The 20,002-nt window shown below is 36.3% G+C and overlaps 1 protein-coding gene across 1 annotated transcript in view; it reads left to right on the forward strand.

The window, feature by feature from the left end:
- CHD7 (chromodomain helicase DNA binding protein 7) overlaps positions 1–20,002 on the forward strand; it is a 122,105-nt gene that overhangs the window by 74,805 nt on the left and 27,298 nt on the right. The window contains exons 6-15 of the mRNA XM_032442738.1: positions 1,104–1,241; positions 2,290–2,355; positions 7,581–7,636; positions 9,059–9,173; positions 10,941–11,024; positions 12,217–12,354; positions 12,451–12,572; positions 12,994–13,237; positions 18,574–18,750; positions 19,580–19,723. Of these exons, the coding sequence (XP_032298629.1) occupies positions 1,104–1,241; positions 2,290–2,355; positions 7,581–7,636; positions 9,059–9,173; positions 10,941–11,024; positions 12,217–12,354; positions 12,451–12,572; positions 12,994–13,237; positions 18,574–18,750; positions 19,580–19,723 (1,284 nt within the window). The remainder of the gene's footprint in view (positions 1–1,103; positions 1,242–2,289; positions 2,356–7,580; positions 7,637–9,058; positions 9,174–10,940; positions 11,025–12,216; positions 12,355–12,450; positions 12,573–12,993; positions 13,238–18,573; positions 18,751–19,579; positions 19,724–20,002) is intronic.

Below are 20,002 nucleotides of genomic sequence, written 5' to 3' on the forward strand. Positions count from 1 at the left end.
GAAATATAAGACTTTTGGCACCAAGAATAGTGGTAAGGCTTACCTACTGAGCCAAAAGAAGATGGATATTTTCCCATCAGTGATTATGGAAATGAGGGTGTATATTTGCCAAGTAGCATCTATTTTCAGCTGTAACAATATTGATATTATGTTACAGTTTCATGGGAACTCCTATAAGCTGTGGCCTCTACATGTTAAATAGCATCAGAGTTGTTTAGAAGGGGTGGCACTGCTGAAAAATTTCAATTGCAGTTAAAGGCAATTTCCTATTTTGTGAAGCGCCTCAGATGTTTGTGCTTAGAAAGTGTCTAAAAATACAATTTACACTTCATTTATGCACATTGAGAGACTTGGGTTTATAGATCTGTTGAACAAGCTCTGTAAGTTATTTCATGTACCAGAGACAGTGTGTGTTGAGCTGAGAAAGACAGAAAAATAAGCAATGTATCAACTCATAAAAATATGTTTTGTCAGTTGAAATTCAGCATCTTAAAAATAAATATCTGCATGAGCCCATTGAGACATTTAATGATGACTTTACAGTTTCCTTCAACAGCGTATGCTGTCAGCTTTTGGAAGTGTATTATGTGATGCGGAATGTCTGGGAACTTGAATTTTATTGTTGTGGAAAATAACTCACACTGAATGATATGTTTCGAGTTCTGTCAAATGAGTGCTTGTGTATTTTACAGGTTGTTTTCTGCATCTTCTCTGAAATTTTCTCTCACCCCGGTGTAGAGGGTGTGGGAGACACAGGAATTATGTTTCTTGTCTGTGGATGGTTCAGGTTTTTCATTCTCTATTGAAGTTTTGGGTCTTTTCCTATGCTGTGCTCCAGGATGCGTTTCTGAACAATGTTGTGTCGGTGGAGTGAGGAAATCATGTTTCGCTGTATTTCTCTTACAAGATAATCTGGAGAGATGGGAAGACCATGAAAGTGTGTTGTGCTTAGCAGCATTATAGCCATGCTGTGGAAAGGTGGTATTTGGTTCTTACAGCAGCTGTCTATCAATGTTCCTAGTACACGTGGGTTGAGAGGGAGGGGCAGCTTCTGATTTTTGAATTGCTCTGAGATACAGTTTTTACTTTAATTTTCTGTTTAGAAGAGACGCTCCAGCAGGCAGGTGAAGAGGAAGCGTTACACAGAAGACCTGGAGTTCAAGATTTCAGATGAGGAGGCGGATGATGCTGATGCTGCTGGAAGAGACTCTCCTTCAAACACTTCTCAGTCAGAGCAACAGGTCAGATTTGAATGGAATGGAAAGGTGGATGCAACAGCAAAATTCAAAGTTCAAATATGGGCCTTTTTGCTCAGTGATATTAAACCCTCATTGGCACAGTGTGCCAGAAGGAATTAGCTTTTTACCTTCTTAAAGAAAATATTAATTCATGACTTTGTTTACAAGCTGATGATATGTATTTTGACACAGTTCTTTGAAATTAGTGGCTTCTACCTAAGGGAAACCTAAACTTGACTGCTAGGAGTCGGGATTTACTTCTCTGAATTCAGTGATCTGGCTTCTGTGACTTTAATAAACCACTCAAGCTTGTCCCCTGCTGCTAGGCACCATAAGAACCCCTTTATGAAATTACTGCCTTGTAGTACCCAGCAGGGTACACTTTATTCTCTGTGCAATGTAAATGACGGATAAAATAGTTTGAATAAGATGAGGGGTAATAATGTAGGAATGACTGTTGTAACAATCTCATTGTTTTGTAGTGCTTTTTCAGAGTACTACTTCTCTTAACTAACTGATAACCTATTGGAAAATGTAGACGTGTTCTTTGGTATTTCATCCGGCAATTTGTTAAGCCTTATGAAATACTGTATGTGTTCTCCATTGTTAATTGTGTTTTATCAGAAGGGGAATTTTCTATGTTTGCCTGCCGTTGTAATATGGGGAATCACATGTAATTTTGATAGCTATCATGTGGATGTTTACAGAGCCAACCAGAGTTCTTGAATGTTTTCTAATGTCTCGATTGTACGTTGCTGAAAGCATGTATAATTTTAGGAGAGGTGAACTCATCTGTGTGTGTACTGTCAGACTTTGTAGGAAAGCTGGAGTTCCATTAGCTCTTAAAAATGTGTTTAAACAAGTATCTTTCAATTTTTTATTATGGCATTATATACATTTGAATCTGGTCAGTTCTCATGCTGAGGGGGAAAAAAAACATCTTTTGTATTAAACTCTTACTAGGAAAAAAATATTTGAAGCTTTCTAATGAAGAAAGAAATAAAATTACTATTTGCACAGCCATAACTCTTGTGTTATATTTGTGGTGCAGGAATCGGCTGATGCTGAAGGTCCTGTTGTGGAGAAAATCATGAGTAGCCGCTCAGTCAAGAAAAAGGTAAAAACGAAACTTCTTCCCTCCGTATTTTTAAACAAGCCAAGCATGTTTCTGTTAAGACCCCTATTAAGTTCTCAAAAAAATGCTTGGATGTTTTTAATTGAAAAATATTTTGCTGAATATAGGAGCTTCCCTAAGAATGTCTTTAGAGAACATGAAACTTTCTTTTGTATAGGAACGTACAAAACATGCTGTTTGTTTAGTGCTCAGGTCTTTTCTTGCATTTCTTCAAATGAGAATTTTGCAAATATATTTGTGGTGTCTTTTGCTTCAGAGTGATGTTTTAGGGGAGGTTTGAGGAGTGAGACCTCTCCTACATCCTAGGTTTCTGCCTTATTTGTAGTAAAGAAAGATCCTTGCCCATAATTTTTACATCTTGTGACAGTGGGTGTTCTTAGCAGCCCATACACGTTTACTTGTGATCCAGGAAGTTATATATAGAGGTGGTCAGAGAGCTTCTTGTTGCTATGCTGAGATAGTGAAAAAAGCATTCTGCTTGGTGAAGTGTGGTTCTCTTTTAGTTCTTCCCTGTTGCCAGCTATGCTCATATTTTGTTGCAGTTTCCCTTAATATTCTTTAGAACTTGATTGGCCCTCGCACTTCCAAACTATTATACTTTGAGTAGGAAGCTAACGAGAACTTTATCCTAAAAGGGCATTATATTTTAAACACTCTTTTGTGTAATTCTCTCACTCATCTTACAGTTAGAAAAGCCTGTCTTATTTAACATAGGCACAAAACTCACTTTGAACTTAGTTGAGCAGAAATATTTCCCTCAAAGAGTTAATTTTTCATATCTAATGAAGAAAGTTGTGCTTACCCATGGATTTGTTTGCTGTGGGTTTTTGTTTTGGTTTGTTTTTATTTTACTGCTACTGGCATAACATCATTAACAGCTTTGTAAACCTAAATCCATGCAATGTCATGACTAGCTTTGGTTGAGTTTGATTCTCCAGTTTATATGGTACAAGATCTCTAGGGTTACTGTGGTGTTCTTTTATTTAAGTCTAAAGCTGTAGCTTTTATCTGAGAACAAATACTACTTCTTGTAGTATAAACCTAATAATTAGTTGTCCTGATGGTCTACCAGAGAGGAGAGGAGAAAGTGATCTATTCATAAATGTCTTTACATTTGAAGCTGTTTTTCACCAACTCTTCTTCTCTTCTTCTTCTCTCCTGCAAATAAAGGTGTGATTACTCATGGGGAGTGTGTATTTTACTGCAGTTTGTGGGAAGTGGTTGGTCTGCTGCCTACGTGTCTTTGATTGCAAGCTCTGCTGGAGGCAAGCTCTATTTTGAGCCTGCTCTTTAATGTTTTTTATGGATTGTATTTGCAGGTTGGAGGGGTGTCTCTTGTTTCCTGCTCTTCCTCCCAATGCTCCTCTCTATCCCCCAAAAATGGATTTCAGGATGTTAATATTTAACATCTGAAGTATCCAACTGTGCTTTTATTAAAGGTCTTTTACACTCTTACTAACGTCATCAAAACACTGGTTGTTAGATTACTAATCAAAGTAAAATTGCTGCAATCAGGACCTGCATATAAAATAAACATGAGCAAAGGCTTCACTGGGAAACCTTTCAGTGAATTAGGTTGTTATGAAGATGTTTAGTTTGAGTAAAGGACATTAGGTAATGAGTACACTTTTGAAACAGTATTCCTAACATTATGCTGGTTTTTCTGAAATACAGCCTTAGTCTAGTTTTGGATCAGATACAGAACTACAGGTGTGAACATTTCAAGTACAACAGACAGTGTTTTTCCCTGTTGTTTTTAACATGGAATTTTTATTTCTGGTTAATACCCTTGCTGAAAGTGCTAATTACATGTTCTCTTTTTAAACCCTCACTGTCCCGATGCCTACAGTTTGTATGTTCGCGTCTTTCATTTCTGTAATTCATTTCTTAACCAACTTCAGCTCCCTTTTCATTCCTTATACTTAACTTTGAAAAAGCCTGGATTGAACTAAAGATGCTATTTAGCACAATCACGTGTATCAGGGAAGTTCTGTGGAGTCTGCAGAGCACTCTATGTATTGCATATCTGAACTTCTCTTTCTGCCTACCAATGCCCAACAAGAATTATATCTTGGAGAACTGTGTACAACTGCTTACATCTATTCCACAAACTGGTTAGATTAAAATCCAGCCAGCTGTTTGAAATTTTTCTAGCAGGTGATCTTCCTGTTAGTTTTTATTTTTAAAGCTCTGACTTATCTCTACACTTCAGCACTTTGCTTAAATAACTTTTGTTCTAGGAGGTATTACTGTATCACTTCTGTGGCAAAAGCAGTGCAAAATTGTATTTGCTTTAAGGAAGTAATCATTTATTTCTTCAACCCTCCTGCTATGTGCAGGGTCACCAATGACCAGACCAGGCTACCTAGAGCTACATGCAGCCTGGTCTTGAATGCCTCCAGGGATGGGGCATCCACACCCTCCTTGGGCAGTCTGTTCCAGGGCATCACCACCCTCTGGTTAATGTAGGCATGTGTGCTGGGGGCTGGATGGTAACACAGAGCACATAAGCTTCTACATCATTTGTCCTTATCTGATGTACAAATACACTCTATGTGAGTGCTGGAATCGTAACTTGACTTGAATTTATTTATTTATTTATTTTCGCCAGAAACATGAGTACCAGAATTTCTTTTTTTTTCTTCCTGAAATATTTTAGTTGAATCTCTGATGCACACTCATAAAACGTATAATAAGTGGTCTATATTACTGCCTATTAAACAACACAGTAATACATTCTACTTAAGAGATGTATAGGATTTATCAAGATTTTCTTCATGAATTATTGTTCTGACATTGGCAGGTGACAGAAAGTATACTTGGCTGAAATGCTGCAAAAAGGAGTTAAATTGATTAATACAAAGTCTCTATAAGAAGGTGTTTAACCACATTGTCTTTATAAGACTGATACATCTCAAAGTTTTTGATTTAAAACTAATCAAAAGGACTTGGCCACAGTGTGCTTAAAAAATAAAAAGGTAGATTCTTAAGATTAGAGAAAACTTCTTAAAGAATAATTTTGCTTCAGTAAGTGAACAGAGTTCTAACAGTGGGGTCTCTAAATATATGTATATTATTCCCTTTTGACCTCAAATTGTGAATATCTTTGTCAGGTATACTCTCATTTGTTTATTTTTAAAGGTTATGGTCTTCAGATTCCTTCTTCTGCCAATTTCTTTGTAAGTGACTGAAAGGCTCCTCCCTGATTTTTTTAGGGTTAAAGAATAGTTTATCTTCTTCAGCAGAGGGTTCAAGAACATCAAGAAGTAGCTCCAGGAATAGTTTGTCATTTTCCATTTTTTCCAGAGAGACCTACTCTGTCCACGGTCTCTTAGAGAGGAATGTAAGCAAACTGTACCAGACATAAACCTTAAAACGATAAGGTCCCTTGATAGCCTTGAAGATGATTACTTACAGAATCACAAAATTGCAGTGGTTGGAAGGGACCTCAGGAGACTGAGTTCTACCCACCTGCTAAATCAGATACCCTACAATAGGTCGTACAGGTCAGCATCCAAACAGGTCTTGAGTATCTTCACAGGAGAGTCCACAACCTCTCTGGGCAACCCGCTCCAGTGTTAAAGTTTAAGGCCATTACTCCTCATTCTATCACTATGTACAAACCAGAGGAGCCTGGCCTCATCCATTTGCCTCCCACCTCCCTTTAAATATTTATAAAGATTTATCAGATCCCCTCTCAGTTTCCCTTTCACCAGGCTGAACAGACCCAGATTATTCAGCCTTTCTTCATAAGTGAGATACTTCAGACCCTGCATCATCTCTGTGGTCCTTGGTCAGACTCCTTCTGGGGGATTTCCTGTTGTCTTTGAACTGGAGAGCCCAGAACTGGACACAGTAGTCTAAATGTGGCCCCACCAGGGCAGAGTAGAAGGGGAGGATAACCTCCCTTGACCCTGCTGGTCATTCTCATTTTAATGCACCTCGGGATACCATCGGCCTTCCAGAGACTAGGAATTATTTAAATTTTTCTTTAGAACAGAATTTGGTGCAGCTACTAGTGTTGCCTTTCAGCTGTGCTGCTGTGGAAGTAATATCTACCTATTAACTTTCTTTTGGGAAAGATGCTGAAAGATTCTAATTTATTCTCTATCTTTAGAGTAACCTTTTCACTTTTTAAAAATTTATTTTTAATTTTTATTTTTTTAATCAATATAAATATATATAAATAAAATGGAAGATGTTGATTTAAACAGGGGGTCAATGTTTTCATCTTGTTTGTGCTACATACAGTATTGCAGGTGTTGCTGTTGCCGGTGCTGTTGTCCCTGATGAAGCATATAAAACAGAAAACCCTCTTTGCTTTAAAACGGTTCCAAAGTTCGTTAGCAAACATACCGTTAATGTTGTGACATAAACTGAATTCTAAACGTGTGCCTGGTGCACTGTCCTTAGTTTGTCCTATGGCAAGGTTCAGGAGTAATACTTTGTTGAATTACATGCCATATGTTATGCAATACTTTGGCACTAGGGATGAGTTAAAGGTAGTCTGAACCCTTAGCGCTGAATGCCCTTGGTTTTTCTGGTTTATATCACAACTTTAACCTTGCTTTAAATGTAGTTTTTGGGTGTTAATTTAATTTGGCTGCTCTGTATGTGAGACATCTTGCCTGAGTGAATTTAATTGCACCATTGAGTAAAACTAAAGCCATGAACACCGATGCACTAAAATTCTAGCAGTGGTATAAGGTTTAGTTTTATATGGCTTCTTGTTTGGAGTTATTAACTATATGGAGGAATAAACCCCTTTTAAAACTCTTTTTTAAAACATTACAAAACCCACAATGTAGAGTTGCCATGAGCCAGCCAAAAATAATACATATGGCATTCAGGAGTGCAGTTGCTAATTGGCTGCTGCCTGAGAAAATGGTACACTTGGCTTCTACTTAACGCTGTGGGTTTGGCAGAAAGCCAGATTTGGGGTGAGGTTGTGAATGAAGCTGCAGGTGGTTAGGGAGGAGTTCAAGTGATTCATGTCTTGGAAGTTGTAGTAAGCACTGCAGTATGTACTTGGGTAAGCTGCTGGAGGAAACTCCTTACCCGTGTCCTCCCCCCACCTACACCTTCCTGCCCCTCTGCTCGTCCCTGCTGCTCTGTACATAGGCGCCATATTCTGCATTTCTGTTGCTGGTAAATAAATCAGCTTGCTCAGTCTTTCAATTCATATTTCAATGATGCCTTTCTTATAGGTGGAGAATGGAGAGGAGGTAGAAATAGAGGAATTCTATGTAAAGTACAAAAACTTGTAAGTAACCCGTTACCGGTTTGGTTCATATCTTTTAAGTTCACTTAATCTCACGTAATGGTTACATTATAGCATTTGTCTACAATACTATTCAACTTTAAATCAACTTTAAATATTACTAATGTTTAACCCAGACCAGTGGCAACTAAATGAGGAAGTACTTTGTCTTGGTGGTAGCAGGGCCTGATAATGTCTCCTTAATTTGTATTCTCTCCAAAATGAAATACATAGGTCAAATTGCTCTGCTATTAAACTTTAATTTAAGGCCCAATTATACACGCAAATTCATGAGCACACACACTTATCTCTATAGATCTAACTGCAACCATAGTGTTTTAATCTTCTAATGTGCCTGCAGACTAATCAAAAATAACCCATAACATTGCCTCAAAAACAAGATTTGTGTTCAACAAAATGACTTGCTATGATAACGATGAGATGGTTTCCAGAATTCCAGAAGGTAGCTGCCCCTCCATTACACAGGTGTGGTAGGAATGAGAAGAGCACAGTGTTTTACTTCTGCGTTCTGAAACCACAGTGCCATCAGTATTTAATATAAAATATTTCACAACTGGATAAGTTCATTTTTCTTCAAGAAAAATAGCTTATCTTGTTTAATTTTACCAACTTTTTGGCCCGGAGGACAGAAATTCACTTGAACTGAGTTTCTTGCAGCTAGTTGCAGATAGTTGACTTCACTTTAAATATGCTACCACCTTTGCACCCTTTGCACTATATTGATTATTGCATGATATTTAATAGTCTGACTATGCTTTGGTTAGTGCTATTACTTTGGCAGATTTTTTTATATTGTCTTACACTTCTTAGTCTGTCAAAAGTTACACAGCTAAAAGTATGACGTGGGACTGATTGTTTTAGGAGATATGCTGTTTCTTAGTTGAAACTGTGTGTGTTCTTAAAGATGGAATATTACAGAACTGCGCTTACAAGGCTTTTTCTGTTTTATAAATGCTGAAACTTCAGTGACCAGCGTGCAGTTTCCAATTATAGCACTGTTCCCAAAAATGTAGTGTACAGCATGTTAGCATTTGAAAATGTTACATATTCTCATTAACTTAAATATCCCACTATTTTCTATTGTATGATATTAAAACATTTTGCAGTAATTATATTTGATTATGCCCCATAAACGTCATCTTACTGCGAAACACTAAATACATGTGTTATGTACATATGCTTTATTTGAGAAGGAGTTGTTTTACTGATCAGTTACTCCATTAGTAAGTAAAGTTACTTCCAGTAAAGGAGATTTGTTTGTGTCTTGTATGGGGGAGTTGATAGTGTTCTGTTTTCCAAGTATAGCATGGCATTGTGCTGGAAAGTTTAGTTGCACTGGTAGGATACGTTGGAGCATGCAATAAAATGCAGCTGTGAGTTAAGATTTTCTGTTTTGTCTTCTAGTTCTTACCTTCATTGTCAGTGGGCATCTGTGGAAGAGCTGGACAAAGACAAGAGAATTCAGCAGAAGATTAAGCGGTTTAAGGCAAAGCAGGGCCAGAACAAATTCCTTTCAGAAGTATGATGATTTTTTATTTCCTTTAGATGATTAAGGAATATTCTAATGAATTATTTTTCTTTATATGAGCAGAAGACTTGATGACTGTAATATATCAGCATTTCTTCTGATATGAGATACACCCACGAGTGATCCAAGTCTTGCAAGTGTATGAAATTCAAGTGATCCATTCTGACTTGATACTTTTTACCATATATTTGTTGCTTAAAGTGAACACTTAGTTGTTCGTCACGTAAGCTTGTCTCTCACTGAATCAGTACAAGGTCTTTCTTGTCAGGAGCTGAATATGCCAGAAAAATGCATCACATTTTTCTCTGTTACGAACTGCTGCTCACTAGGGATTCTAAGCTTTTTATCATCAATTTAATTTCACTTAGAGCCGCAAGCAATAATGTGGTAGAGGTCCTGTCAATAAACAACCAAATCTGCTGATTTGTTTCTGAAAGCTTATCTTTCAGTGAAACACTGTTGTGTTTTTTGTGTTTTTTTTTCTTTTTAAGGGAAAAACAGGTTTATATGGTACCCTGTTTATTTATTTGTATTTACTGTTACTGTGTAGTTCAAGTTGAACAAAATCTGTTGGAAATGGAAACCTTTCATAAAGTCACTGCAGGTTTCTGATTGTGTGCCTGGTTGATATATTCTTATAAAGTTTGAAGGAATTTACGGGAGGAGGAATTGATGCAATATGCTTTTAGGGCAGAATAGAGGGCAACTCTCAGCGCTGTCAGAACATCCAAAGAATGCTTTGAGATTATTATAAAATGTGGTGGCAACTGTGAGGAATTAAAAGCATTGTATAACGCTAATACCTGAGGAACTGGATTAAATAGACTCTCAAGATTCCTGATATATATTTTAAGAAGTCAGTAAATACATGAAAATTTAAAAAAACAAACAAACGAAAAATGTCAATACAATATATTGAGCAACATAATTGTGAGACTTAACATCTTTTTTAAGTGTAGGAGCCCGCAATTGCTTCTTTGTAAACTGTTTTTGTTTTAAATGTTTCCAAGTGTGTCACAGATTATTCTAAGTACTTGGAATCTGCTTTGTTTGGGTTTTGGTTTTTTTGTGGGCTTTTTTGTGTGTGTGTGTGTGTTTTTTTTTTTCCTAACTATGAAAATAAGCATGGTTTTTACCTCTGTTGTCTGTTTTTTCCATTGGAGGGGATCTTAAAAGTGTGGAATGAACCATAGCACTTCTGTACTATAGTGAACTCCTTAAGTTCTGGTGGGATAAGAGAGAATATAACAAAATGTGATTTTTTGGACAATATGTGCACACATGAAGTGCTTTTTCTGTTTTTGAAATGATTTTGGAACGTTATAAAGCACTTAGACAATTCCTGTAGTTAAAATAATCCAAAGGCACTTATTGTACAAGGCTCTCATTTCTTTATTGCGAGCTGTAGTTTTCAAGAATGCTAAATGCATTGCATGCCATAAGCCTTTTCGATTGCTCATTAGTGAATTGTAATTTCACACTTCATTTAAAATATTCTTAAACATTCTCTCACAGTAAAAGGTTTCACACAGTAATTAAGAGGCCCAGTTAACAAAGTCTGAGAAGTCTGATTCCCTCATGGGGAATGATCTTGCTGAATTGTAGCATTTCAATTAACATGTTGAAGTTTGCCAAATATAAATTCTGTGTCACCGTGACCCAAAATATTATTGCCTGGTGAAATATATAATAATTTCTCCTCTCAGGAAGGACTAATAAAGATATCTTATATATTTTTCTGCTTCTCTCCTTGAACAGATTGATGATGAGCTTTTTAATCCAGATTATGTGGAAATAGATCGAATCTTGGATTTTTCACGTAGCACAGATGATAATGGAGAGGTAAATAGAACTTCTAGTGTATTTGTGGCTATTTGGATGTTGTGCTTAGAGTGTATTCTTTATAAATTTGAATATATAAACAGTTTTGAAGCTACCATTCTGTATTTCTGCAGAAAATGTGAAGGCACTTGAAAAAGCATTGGCTAATGTGGCAGTTTCCCTAGAATAAAGGAGTTTAAGTGGGAAATCAAACTTCTATGTTACTTATATTTAAAAATAGAGCAAAATTACCCAACACAATACAAAGCCAACAAACTAACCCTGATTTGTAGCTAGGAATATGATGTCCATGCAAGCAAAACAGAACTGAAATGAAAATTGCAACAGACCTACCAAAATGGACATTAACAATGCAATGATTGTTTAGACATTGTTTCGCAGATGAGGTTCTGAATTTACTGTTTCTTACTTTATATGATCTGTTCTGCAGAACAATATGGCTTTTTTTTCCCAGGAGATTTCTTTTTGATCCTGAGAAAATATAAAGCAGTCAGAGTCACTGACAGAGTCAGTGTCTTTATACTGGTGATCTATGAATGGTGGTTGTTGGGTTGCTTGATCTGTGAGTGTAACAGTTGGAAAACTAGTACTGTTTTACTTTAAAATATGGGTTTAATGCAAATGATGTCAAAGAAAGTGTTACGTTCCTTTTGGTGGTGAACCTGAATTTCCTCCGTTCTGATATGACTTTGTTAACTTGTCAAGGTATCAACCTGTTGTTTGCTTGTCATTTGGGCTGGTTCATACATTTATGTCCTGAAATGCTTTTTGAATTTTATCTAGCTTGCAGATCTCCTGTTCATTTAAAGGGGAAAAGAAAAAAAAAAAAAAAAAAAAAAAAAAAAAAAAAAAAAAAAAAAACTTCTAATTTCTTGTATTGTGGTCTCATTTTATTTTAGGTTGTTGAAGCCTGTAACGCATTATTTGGTGAAGTGGTGTTCACTTCCTTATGAAGACAGCACTTGGGAGCTCAAGCAAGACATCGACCAAGCTAANGTTGTTTGCTTGTCATTTGGGCTGGTTCATACATTTATGTCCTGAAATGCTTTTTGAATTTTATCTAGCTTGCAGATCTCCTGTTCATTTAAAGGAAAAAAAAAAAAAAAAAAAAAAAGAAAAAAAAAAGAAAAAAAAAAGAAAAAAAGTTCTATTATTTTGTATTGTGATCTGATCTTTTTTTATCTTGTTGAAGCCTGTAACGCATTATTTGGTGAAGTGGTGTTCACTTCCTTATGAAGACAGCACTTGGGAGCTCAAGCAAGACATCGACCAAGCTAAGATTGAAGAATTTGAGAAACTGATGTCTAGAGAGCCAGAAATGGAGCGTGTGGTAAGAATTGGCTGCATATAGAGGGTTTTATTTGAAAATAGTAAAGTAATGTGGTCTTTCAGAAACCACTAATGGGATTTGCTGTATTTGAAACAGGAGCGACCTCCTGCCGATGACTGGAAGAAATCGGAGAGTTCCAGGGAGTATAAAAACAATAACAAACTCAGGGAATACCAGTTGGAGGGAGTAAACTGGCTTCTTTTCAATTGGTACAACACGTACGTAAAATACTGCTTATTACTGAATCTTCCTTTGGAAAAGCTTTTATAGTTTATATGCAATTATAACCTTTTAAAGTACCCTTCTAAAGTGAGAATATAGAATTATTTATGTCTTTCATTTTCTACTGCAGCAACTGTATATAAACTACTTATGGGGATGTAACATAACATTTCATAAAACACAAAGAATTTTGGATAGGTTCCTGTGGCGTTCATGTATATCCACACTGTCTCTCTGTAGCCTGGGAGGTACCTGTTTAGTGCTTCACAGATTGTAGTACTTATGTGTATCCAAAAACATTGTGGTGTGCTTTCAGTGTAAGTTTATCATTTTAGAAATGTTTTGTTCACTTTAGCTAATTATGTAGTGATTTGTCTGTGTTTTGATGTAAGACCTTGGTTTTGTTATCATTTTCAGACGAAACTGCATTTTAGCAGATGAAATGGGGTTGGGAAAGACTATCCAGTCCATTACGTTTCTCTATGAGATATATTTGAAAGGAATCCATGGTCCTTTCTTGGTTATTGCACCATTGTCCACAATTCCCAACTGGGAAAGGGAGTTCCGCACCTGGACAGAGTTGAATGTGGTTGTATATCATGGGAGTCAAGCAAGCCGGCGGACCATTCAGTTGTATGAAATGTATTTCAAAGATCCACAGGTAAGAGCTCTTTGTGCAGTTATTCTGGGTTTTGTTTGTTTCTTTTTGGTTGACTTTGTTGTTGTTGTTTTTTTTTTATATATGCTTTAGTATAGCTAATTAATCTTAGGTTACAAACACAAATTAGGTTTTTTGGTTCTTTATATATTAATAATAATGTGTATGTGTGTGAAGAGACATTTAGTAGCAGCCAGTAGATCAGTTGAAATTAGAGTAGGACTGGAGTTACTGGGATAGCGTAAGACTTCTTCAGATTTTATTTTTTTATTGTTACATACAAGGGTTTCATTGTTTTGTACTCCTAAGAAAAAACTGGCAGAAAAGATTCTTAACAGAGAAACTGCTTTACCCAAACTAAGCTTAAATGTCCATCTGTGCCTACCATTCCAGGGGAAGACCAGCATGCAGAGGTATTGAAACAAACTTGTTGATGCTTGTTTATCGAATTGTATAAGTCAGATGTTTTTTGAATCTGTGTTATCACATTCCTGTTGAATCGTCCTTGTGGTATAAGAAGAACAAATTTGAAAAGGAGGGTGAAAGCAGGCAATTATGTGGGAAAGTGAAGCTATGAAGAACAGCAGTTCTCTACATTTAAACACATGGCTTTGCTCAGTGTTAAGTAAAAAGGATGAGGGAAAACTGTGCGTTCCTACAGTCTTATTGCAAAACAAGTCTCCTCACTTAAGAAGAAAAAAAAGTGGAAGTTCAACCCTATTTGAAATATTGTGGAGTATTATTTCCAACAGAACTTAAAAAGTGATAGTGGTGAATCCATATATTTAGATTTTCTGTAAAGCATTTGATTTTATGCCACCAGATATTTTGATTAATAAACTAGAATGATATAAAATCAATATGGCACACATTAAGTGGATTTAAAACTGGCTAACTGATGTTTTTCAATGTAATTGTAAATGAGAAATTATTTGCATTTCGGGTGTAGTTCTTCAGGGATTGGCTTTTGTCCATGAGCTATATAACGCTTTTAACAATGATCTTAAAGAAAACATAAAATCATTACTGAAGAAATTTTCAAATGTCACAAAGATAGCAACAGAGGTAAATAAATAAGGCAGTTCAAGGATATAGAGTAAGCTGTGTTACTGGATTCAAATTAACAATATTCAGAACAGCTAAATATACCATTATCTATGGTCTGAGAACAGAGTTCATTCTTATAGTAGGGAGAGCTCTGTCCTGAGTGTAAGACAAATGCACATCCTTTAGTGTCTTGACACACAACCAGTTCTTACTGTGGGGCAGTAGTTGAAAGGGCAAGTGAAAAGTGTGTGGGAGGAAAGAAATCTTTATTAAGAGTAAACATCTTACAACGTTCTTCTGTTTGTTCTTAATGTAGCATGTAGTCCAGTTCTGCCTAGTTCTCTTGTCTTTTCCTCAATAAGTGTTGAGAAACTGAAATCCTTAAACTATGAGGATCGTTGCAAGATAGTTTTTACTTGGCTCCTCTGAAGTATGTTTTCTATTTTGAAGACAAAACTGTGGCACAACTTGACATAGCATCAGGGCAAACAGGTACTCAAATCTAGTGCAGAAGCACTGTAAATCATAGGAACTAAAAGTTGGATCCATTTGGCTTAGGAAATAGCCGTTCTTTCAGCAGTTTATCAAAGAAAGTTCCAAATCAAAATCAGATACATTGTTGTAAAAGATGATTAATTTCAATAGCAGTTGCTGCCCTGAAGTTGAGGATAATAATCACACTTAGCTTCTTACCTAGATATATTATATACATAATAATAATTAATTGAAATTAATTATTTTGTATTTTATCTGTCTAAAAATATTTGATAGCAAAGATGATATTTTAGATCATTTTAAAATTGTTTTTATTCAATTACAGCTGTCTCTATTATGCCAGAATGTTTTCCATATTGCAGTTACTCTTCCTGTGATGACCATGGAAGTCATTTGACCTCGTGTCAAGTACTATGTCAAAGCACTCATGGCACAAAGAATTGAATGTATTTCTGCTACCTTTGCTCTATTTACTGGTTTAAGTTGAGAGTCAAACAATTGCCATGGTTGGGGATGGGGCAGAAATGAACTCTTCCTTTTGGTGGCAGTTAGCTTAAATGTATTATAAAATAATACTCTGTGTTCCATTCTCTTAAGACTCCATCAGCTGTGAAATGCACAGCAGAAACTGAATTATGAGGAGAAAAATGTCTCTCTGCATCCTGACAAAAGGAATCCACATGAAGTGCTCAGTTTGGCATCCTCTAAGGCACTACCAGTGGGCATTTGATGGGGGATGAGGAGAGAGAGAGAGAAGGCAGGCAGGCTTTGGCAGTATCATTTCTGGTCCTTTTGCCAAGTGCGTTAACTCAAACTTCAGCATCTTTGGCTTTTTAGGTCTTAGCGTGAAAAGAGGCCTCTCAAGCTGAGCAGATTTTCAAAATGGCAGCTGAATATTTTGAAAATCTGAATGACTTTGAAGGACAGTAATAAAAGCCTGCATGCATGAGAAGCCCCTACCCCTATCTGCAGTAGTTTGGATTTCGGAATCAGCACCGATAGCCAATCAAGATGTTGTGAAAACCTATAGAGCAGTTGATAACAATTTTTTTTTCCAGTGGTGTTATTTCGATGCTAAGAACATCATGTGACTAGAAATACTTCCTTAATTCCTGCTTTATTTTTTGTGACACTGATGGAGAGAAGCCTATTCTGATATTCTTGAGCAGTAAAACTGACAGGTCCAACTGGAGGCCTTCCCTTGGTGAAATACTGAAAGAAGGAATTCTTATTCTGTGGTACCTCTGAAAGTTCTGTTGTAAGGTTGGGAAAACTACGTATGCCAAATGAAGTTAAGGGCAGAGCCCTGCAATAGAGTTTGAGGTGTGTTTGAGAGGATTTTGCTTTGCAGTGTAATGAGGGCTGAAAAGCATTTGGCTCATTTGTGGAGACAGGATACCATGTCTGTGGTTCATTTTACTTGAAATAGTGCTACTGATGTTCAGAACTTTTTCTAGCTTATGTGATTTATTCCTTTTGGACTTGGCGTGTGTTGATTTAACAGAGTGTTTTCTTGCCTGCATTGTTTTCTTCCTTGCTGAGAAGCTACAGAGCTATGGTTAGCAGACAGCAGTGTAAGGTGATATTTCACCTACAGGGTCTTTTACTGAAGATGTCAAAGTGTGTTTTATGGAATGAGTGAGACTTTTTTCCAGATGCCTCACTGCTATAATTAGTAAATATGCATGTTCCTCGCATCTGTTCTGCAGTTCATCAACATGGGAGTCTGAGGTTAGTGAGAAAAGTCCATGTTAATCTTTTAGTGTTACTTCTAGTGGAATGTGCATCTTTTTATTAGTTGTGTTCTTATACACAGCCATTGATACTTCTCTATTTGTGTCCTCAAAGAGGTAATACAACCAAAGCATAACCCAACTTTTATATTCACATCTCCTTGTTGCATGTCTGGGCTGCCTCTGTTGCTTTAGTTAATTCTAGAGTTTTCCATTCAGAACAGTAAACTATTTCCTGTTAAGAGGACTGACTTCCTCAAGTGGAATATGTTCTCTGTGTAAATTGGTGTGAAATTCCTTTGTTTCTGCTGTTAGAAGACTTTTTTTGGGTGCCAGATTGAAACAGGGTAAACCGACTTCTTCGTTGTCTAAGAAGTCAAAAAGCTGTAGGTCACCTGCCTGATAACTTCTACATTTACATTTCTCAAATGCGGCAGGAATAGCATTACTTGGGAAAGTAAGGAAAAAGAATCCTAAGTCTTAGAGTCCCCAAACAGTAAAATTCACCTTCTGAGGATCTGTTTCTATGTAGCTGACTCTTATAATCACTCACTTCGGTACAGCATTTTGCTGTCTCTTTGAGTTCTAAATATGTAATTGGGGTCCCTCTTATTGCTTTATATAGGATGATTTTGTAGCACACTCTTTGCCAGTCATGAGGTTGCCTATGGCAGTCTTTCCCGCTACTTGGAAAGAATCTCCTGGGCTGCATTTTCATGTCCTTGCAGTTATACTTGGTTCTTGAAAAGATCACAATATTTCACTTTTGTGGCTTTCTAAGTAGTCTGCTTGGTGTATCTTCATCTGTTGTTTGTTAGATTACAACTGTTTTTCCCTCGAGAAGGTAAATGTTTCTGGAATATGCCACACAAAAGCATTGTTGAACAGATCATTTCTACCTCCGAGGTACTCTTGATATGCATACTCAGATAGAATGTTGAGTTCAAGATACCAGGTTTCTAGTCCTTTCAAAGAGTCTGTAGCCAATTCTGATCACTGCAGCTTGGAGAGGATTATATGCAGGTCACTGGCCATCTCACTGTATAATATCAGTTTCTTTTGAAATGTACTGGATGTACAACCTACAGTTTTCAAAGCAGGACAGGCTTTGAACTTGTATGATGCCAGTCTTTTCAGAAACAGGTGTCCTGTGCAGACCATGTGTCACTTGAGATATCTGGTTATGTATTTCTTTGAACAAGATTAGGAAGAGATATGATACAATGTCAGTACAGTGTTCATTTTGTGATCTTTTCTGAAGATTGTTCAGCATTTTTCTGAAATGTAATATTAGCCGTAATAAGACCTTTAACTAGCGATAATTAATGAAGAAGATGCCAGGCATCAGACAAATCATAGTGTTGAACTTTCCTTAAAACAAGTTCTCAAAAGTATTGAGGAAATGTTTATAAGTTCAGCATTTTTCTTCTTTTCAAATCTGCTTGCTGTAATTGTAGGTGAAACTTGACGTCCATCGGAAAAAAAAAATGCTGTTGATAGCTGAATATTCTAATGGTCAGGATGATGAGTCTTTAGTGTACTTAAAGGTTATTTGTATTGCTTGGGAGAACTGTGATGTATTTCCTTAGTTTTAATGAAGAAGAGAGTTATCTTGACAAAACTTATTTTGAGTTTTGCAGAAATACATTATTGCTTCCAGACATTAGTATAATTCATTCAGATTCTAGCTGAAATACTTGTAATCATGTAATCATCACACAGTCTTCCAGCTGTAGCATTGCTTGAGGATGTCGTAGCCAAAGTGTAGGACCAGGCACTTGGTCTTGAAGAACTTCATCCCCTTGGTCTTAGCTGTAAAATGAATATGCAGTGATTCTGTGAGCCTTTTTGCAGGAAAAAACAATGTAGCTAGCTTGATACCAGTAGTAAACTTAAATATTTGTTCTTCTTCCATGAGTCAGCAATAATGACTTCATTTACTTAAAATAATTTGCCCATTCTACTCTTCTGGATTTTCTTTAAATAGTGAATTCTGAAGATGAGGCAAATCTACCTTTTTTTCTTGGACAGTCAGTTAGCTCTAATGCCTTCTGTTCTTTCTAGGGTCGTGTGATAAAGGGGTCCTACAAGTTCCATGCTATTATCACAACATTTGAAATGATTTTGACTGACTGCCCCGAGCTTCGAAACATTCCATGGCGTTGTGTGGTAATTGATGAGGCACATAGGCTGAAAAACAGGAATTGTAAGCTTTTGGAAGGACTAAAGATGATGGATCTGGTAAGTGTGTACATCTTTTAAAATAAATAAAGAAGTAGGTCTGCATTTTCGTTTGTTTTTATTTTATTTATTTTTTTAGTATTTGTTTGGTATTTCATCCCATTTTGCAGTTTCACCACAAAGTATTGCTTCTTAAGTAAAAGTATTAAATGTCAAGAAGAAAGACTGCATCTTTAGAATCTTTAAATTACCTGGAATTTAAAGCTATTTACAGTTTTATTGGTCCGAATATTCTTTAAAAACTGTAATTGGAATGCAGTCAAGCTAAGCTTATACCTGGAGTTCAAAAACTCCTGGTAAAAATAGTGGCATCAGCATTATCTTACACAAGCACTAGTGACCTATAGATTGCTTTTAGATTATGTTTTCCTCATTGTTAAATAATACTTTTCTTGAAGTAGTCTCAAAGCTTTATGAAAGAAAGTTTGTAAAAATATTGCATAGAATTTCTTTGTATTGTTACCATTAAAGAGGAGCTGAGCTTACATTTATGGCTATAGATGTAGCCAGGGAGGACTTCTCACTTCAGTTCTTTCTCAGCTACTAAATTCATGTTTGATCTTGGGCTCGTTGCTTAACCTCTCTGCGTACCTCCTGTAAAGCAGCATGAAACTTCTCTTTTAATCTCTGTAGTTTTGTACTCTGCTTTGTGAGCACTTTAAGAGGTGAAGTATTCTTCTGGACTAACTGAAGGAAGACCAAAATACTAGTTTATAGATGTCTGGAAAAGAACTATATATAAATTGAAGCAAACAGAGATAATACATATGTATGAAAAAAAAGAATGGATTTAAATGGATTTCAAGGCAAATCTTTCTTAATCTTTCAGGAACATAAAGTGCTGCTTACTGGAACTCCTTTGCAGAATACGGTAGAAGAGTTATTTAGTCTTCTTCATTTTCTTGAACCAGTGCGCTTCCCATCCGAAACGACATTCATGCAAGAATTTGGGGATCTGAAAACTGAAGAACAGGTAAACTGCCCTTGCATACTTAGTTCTCTGTTCAGATATTGTGAATTTAACCATTCTTTTGTATCTGAACTTTATTACTTGTTTTTACAAGTAATACCTGTTTTTTTCCCAGGTGACCACAGTGGAGTTTTTGTTTTGTTGAAGTACATTTTGAGTTCTATTTGCTTTTCATCAAAATTTGTTTTAACTTGTGTAACTGTTTTTGCTGCTTTGACAATTGGTCATACAGAAATGAGTTGTTTGTCTTCTTTGACAAAACGAACTTTAAAGTGAAACTAC

Source organism: Coturnix japonica, chromosome 2, assembly GCF_001577835.2.
Source record: "Coturnix japonica isolate 7356 chromosome 2, Coturnix japonica 2.1, whole genome shotgun sequence".
Lineage (NCBI taxonomy): Eukaryota > Metazoa > Chordata > Aves > Galliformes > Phasianidae > Coturnix > Coturnix japonica.